This window comes from Humulus lupulus, chromosome 7, assembly GCF_963169125.1.
Source record: "Humulus lupulus chromosome 7, drHumLupu1.1, whole genome shotgun sequence".
NCBI lineage: Eukaryota > Viridiplantae > Streptophyta > Magnoliopsida > Rosales > Cannabaceae > Humulus > Humulus lupulus.
In genome coordinates this window covers 7,440,365-7,446,154 of record NC_084799.1, presented here as the reverse complement: position 1 = coordinate 7,446,154, position 5,790 = coordinate 7,440,365, and the positions used below count along the sequence as shown (strand labels likewise).

Sequence of the window (5,790 nt, the reverse complement as noted above, 5' to 3'; positions counted from 1 at the left end):
AAATATAATATTTCATTCTCAGCTTTTTGACCACTTTTTCTGTTTTTTTGAACCCATCGCATTACTAACGAGCAGATAATTGGTTTTTTTATTAAAAATATTTTGACAAAAATTAAGTATAAAGTACTATTTTGATCAATTTTGTAAAACATATAATCTGAATTGTCATTTAATAAAACATAATAACCGATTGCGTATTTAGAAAAAAACTAGAGTCAAAATAGTATTTTTCCTATTAATTAATGAATAAAAAATGATCACAACTCTCTATCTTCATATATGAGTGCAACATTCGCTGGACATCATAATAATTCCTTATAAAGCCGATTGGAAAGCTACCTTTACACTTCTGTCTATGCATTCACAATAATATACTATGTGACTCTTTGGAGAATCAAGCACGCATAGAATCGTACACGTACGTACCCACCAACTCATTTCTTGACCACAATTAATAATAATAATATAATTTTACGAGAATTCTCGCATAGGGGCTTCACTTTAAGTTTTATTGGTATGATATTTCAGTATTATTGACTCGTGAATAGTTTTCGGCATGATTCTTTTTATGACCGTGTATATATTGTAACTATTTAGAGCATCATGCAAATTTTCAGAAAATTCCGAATAGTTTACAATATCGAAAACTAAATTCAAATATGTTGCTTTCCACTCACATAATAAAAATTAGTCATGCGTGCTACAACATGTTTGAACTTAATTTTCGATTCTGTAAACTATTCGGAATTTCCTGAAAATTTGCAGATGCTCTAAATAGCTACAATATACACGGTCATAAAATAAAATCACACCGTAAACTGTTCACGAGCCGAGAATTCTAAGAGCCCCACTGCTAGAAGAAGCCACTATAATAAAATTTTCGTATAATTTTATATATATGATCATAAATTTTTCTTATATATTTTATTGTTTGATGAAATTTCCAGTCCACTACTTGACTTGAGCGCCCTATTTGTAGAACGCGTGTCATCAATTCAAAATCAAGCAAGTATAAATAGAGTTCAATATAACACAACAAACTCCATACATTCTCTCTTTTCCTCGACAAAAAAAAACTACATCCTCGCACATTACTCAAACGAAAAAAAAGACCCTTTTGCCTATTTTTGTTTTATTTTTTATTATCAATATATATAGCCAAAAATGATAGGGTGGGAAGATGTTTACAAGGTGGTGGAAGCCACGGCTCCACTCTACGTAGCCCTAATATTAGGTTATGGCTCAGTGAAATGGTGGAAGGTTTTCACTCCTGAGCAGTGTGGTGCCATAAATCGTTTCGTTTGCTTCTTCACTCTTCCTCTCTACACATTCGACTTCACAGCCCACGTCGACCCTTTCCAGTGGAACTATCGTTTCATAGGTGCCGACGCTATATCGAAGGTGATCATCGTGGTGGGGTTGGCCTTTTGGGCCAAGTTGAGTAGCAAAGGGAGCTATGCTTGGTCCATAACAAGCTTTTCTCTGTGCACTCTCACCAATTCCCTTGTCGTTGGAGTGCCTCTAATGAAAGCCATGTATGGTCAAATGGGTGTTGATATTGTCGTTCAGTCTTCGGTTGTACAAGCCATTATTTGGATGACCCTTCTTTTGATTGTTCTCGAGTGTTATCGGTTGGATATTTCGTCCAACGACGAAAAAAATGGTGTCGTTGGCGATTCGAATAATAATGGGCAGACTGCTACGAAGGATTTGGAAAGAAATGTGGAGGAAGAGCTTAGTAGTACTCGACAATCTTACTGGTCATTGATGAAGGTTGTGGGGTCGAAAGTGGCCATGAATCCCAACTCTTATGCCGTTTATATTGGCCTACTTTGGGCTATCATAGCCAGCAGGTATACATATATATAATATTTAAAAAGTAATTGATGAAAATATTATATATATATTTTGCATATACAACCAATTATACATATATAAAATAATTAATTTTTGGAACATATATATTGTGTAGGTGTCATATTACGATGCCAAGTATCCTTGAAGGGTCCATTTCGATCATGTCAAAAGCTGGGGCAGGCACTGCCATGTTTAGTATGGGTACGTATACATATATACACGTGTTACCCAACCCAATTTATGTATAAAAAATTATAAAATATTTGTTTTAATTATGTAATTTTGAGGCTTAATTACTTTTTATAAATTTATATATACATTTTAATTAAAGTAATGATTATAGTTATATTTGTCTCATCTATATATATATATATATGTGCAGGAATATTCATGGCGCTGCAAAAAAAGATAATTGCATGTGGAGTGAAATTAACCGTGTTTGGCATGGTTTTGAGGTTTATCGCCGGACCGGCAGCCATGGCTATTGGCTGTATTGCCGCCGGCTTGCATGGCGATGTTCTACGTGTAGCTATCGTTCAGGTACTAAACCCTGATTAATAACATAAATATAGAGAAATACTAACTAGTAGCACTAGTGGTCTTACCATATGTTACAATTACATTATTTTGAAATATAAGAGCATCACCAACGTAGTTGCTACTTGCTACCAGCTTTGCCAACTTTGATGTGGTCCCCAAATCAACATAACATTATATATTAACTCTTTTTTTGGCAACGTTGTACCCTATTGGCAATGTGTATTTTTTATTTTTTTATTTTTTACTTGTATTTTTCTAATTTAATAAAATAATATGATGTTGTTTGGTAACACTTAGAAAAATAATTTTTTTTATTTAATTAATTAAAATTTTGAAAATTAAACATAAAATGTGTTTAGTAATTCTATTTTTATCTATTATTTTTTTAAAATTTTAATTAAAATTTATTAAATTTTGAAAATAGAATTTTTTCACTTTCAAATTTTTTTTAAACAGTTTTCAAATTTTTTTTTCTTCTCTTCTTCAAACCAACACCTTATATTATTAAATAAAAAATAAAAATAAAAATGATCAAACACGCTTATTATTTTTTGTTTTTAAAAACAAAAAATAAAAATAGTTACCAAACATATTTTTATTTTTTAAAAATAAAGAAACAAAAATAAAATAATATTTCTATTTTTGTGTTTAAAAAATTCAAAATCAAAAATTTGACCGGACCCTATATTTAGTATTTTTTTCTAATGACAGCGTTGGAATGCTCTAAAGCGTTTTATACCAATTCCGCACTACACACACGTCTGCATTGAAATTTTGTTGATCTTATTAATGAGGAATAAATTATCATATATTATAAGTTCGTATATATTCATTATTAATTCACTCATCATTTTAAGCAAAAAATATATTATTGTGGAATCGAATTTTTTGACATGTTTATATCATTGTATACGAATCAGTGTCATTTCAATTCGCATTATTTTGTTGAATTTACAAAATAGTGATAATTACTAATTGCCTGCTATATATTTAATTATATATATATATATATATAAGCACTAGTAAAAAAAAGTAAAGTAGAATGAGTGGCTTGACTTTGTTGTGTGGAGAGTAATTTAGAATAACTAAGTGGCGCACATCCAAAAAACTTTGTTTATTATAGAACAGATTATTGTTCAAATAAAGAATATAAAAAAGCTTAAATATGCTAAATAAAGTTTGTACTTTGTAGATTCTTATTTCGATGGGCTGCCCATGGCTGCTTTGTTAACCGTTCATATTGTCTGACTAGATCTCAAGTCAACTAAGATTATGAGTTATATATAGAGGAAAATTCTCTTAGAGCTTCAGTGGAAGTTTAAGCCCTATCAGTGATCAGTGAGACTCTTAGTATTTTTGATCTGTGAACAGTTTTTGGCGTGATTTTTTTTATGACCATATATATTGTAGTTATTTAGAGCATCTTATAAATTTTTAGAAAATGCTGAATAGTTTACAGTACCGAAAATTAGATTCAAACATATTGTTTTCCACGCGCATAAAAAAAATTAGTCACCCGTGCAACAACATATTTGAACTTAGTTTTCGGTACTGTAAACTATTCGAAATTTTCTGAAAATTTACATCATATTATAAATAGCTATAATATACACGGTTTTTTAACACTGAGAGCCCCACCGATAGAGCTTAAAGTGAAGTTTATATAGGAGAATTCTCCTATATATATAATTTTACACTTTAATTAATTTTCATCACATTGTTTGTATTTGATATTTTAAATTGTCTAACAATACATTTTATAATACTTATTAAATTTAAATGTGTGAGATCCGATATTACACCAATAATATGCTACCTCCTTTAGTGCCGCTAAGCCATTCTCATTTTATTTGGTGCAAAAAAAACTAGTATATTCCATCACGTTAACTTTCATGGTATCATATGATGACAATACATACATATAATATTTTTTTTTTTGACAAATCACATACATATATTATTTAATATTAATAAGTTTGAATAGATTAATGTCTTTATAATGTTATATAACTAAATATATATTACTTTTTTGCAGTCAGCACTACCACAAGCGATTGCATCTTTTATTTTTGCCAAAGAATATGGATTGCATGCAGAAGTAATTAGCACAGCGTAAGTTAGCTTAAACAACTATATTAATTCCCAAATTAAACATAAATAAATAATTATATTATTTATTTATTAAATTAAAAGCATACTAATAATTATAACTCTTTTTTCTTTATTATTATTGCAGGGTTATCTTTGGGACGATGGTGTCTGTTCCTGTGCTAATAGCTTTTTATATCGGTTTAGATGTAATACATTGGCCTTTTTTATAGTTAATAATTAATTTGGTCAAATTCCATTTTCATCCTATTGTAACAATGGTATTGATTAATCTAAAGATTTAGGCTTTTGTTCCATGTGTTATACTTATCCCATATGCACAACATCACAACTCACTAATTAAAATCATGTTATATATAATTTTCAATGTTACTTGTCCACACATTTGTTTTTTTTGTTTTTTTTTTTAAAGTAATTGAATCACCAATTGGAGGGATCAATTCTATTCAAATAGCTTATTGTTAAACTAGGGGTACACACAGGTCAGATTTTCGGATTTCGGGTGCATCGGGTTCGAGTTTTGTGAACTTCGAGTGGAAAAAAGTGTTACCGAATCTGATAAAAAATTTGGGGGTTTTTGTTTAAATTCAGATTTGGTTTGGTTAAGTCGGATTTTAGGTTTTTGTTCAAATTCGGGTTCATATCGGATTAGGCCCGAAATGAACGAGTTTTCCGAAAAAATAGGTTCTCGGGGTTTGGGTCGGGCGGGTTGTGCGAGTTTTCAGATTTTGCTGGTCAAATGTTCATTCCTATGTTAAACAACATGCAAACTAATTCATATTAGGTGCTTAAAAAGAAAAATGACCAACAAAAAGAGAGATACCCAAAAAATTAGACAATTACAACTAAGAGATAATACAATTAGAGAAATTGAGACCTTAAGCCCATAAAAGTCACTCAACGTTAGCTACCTAAAAAAAATACAAGAAATTGATGAATTACAACTATTTGTATTCAATTACAAACAAATAATTTAGACACTTTTTCATACCTAAACGAACAAAAAAAAAACATTTATACGATTGCATAATATTTTTTTCTTTCTAAAATACGAATGAAACCTCAGCAATCAGCAGCCAAAAAGCAACCTTCGATCCCCATATTGACAACAATCAAAGCTTTGCACAAACAAATGAAATTCAACCTGGAAACTTCAGACAAGATAATTGACACAAATTGGGAAAATTTTGGCATATATATATATATATAATTCAACAATCAACATTAGAAGAACAAAGTAAATCAAATTGGGCAAATATAAATATATTTTTTTTAAATCGATAT

The 5,790-nt window shown here is 29.9% G+C and overlaps 1 protein-coding gene across 1 annotated transcript; it reads left to right on the top strand.

Moving 5' to 3' along the window:
- The first annotated feature begins 1,138 nt into the window (after positions 1-1,138).
- Positions 1,139-4,796, top strand: LOC133789404 (auxin efflux carrier component 5-like). Its single transcript, XM_062227244.1, has 5 exons — positions 1,139-1,853; positions 1,973-2,058; positions 2,240-2,397; positions 4,433-4,509; positions 4,634-4,796. Exons 1-5 carry the CDS (start codon positions 1,165-1,167, stop codon positions 4,716-4,718), a joined length of 1,095 nt encoding a protein of 364 aa, XP_062083228.1. The 5' UTR covers positions 1,139-1,164; the 3' UTR covers positions 4,719-4,796.
- Positions 4,797-5,790: the final 994 nt, after the last annotated feature.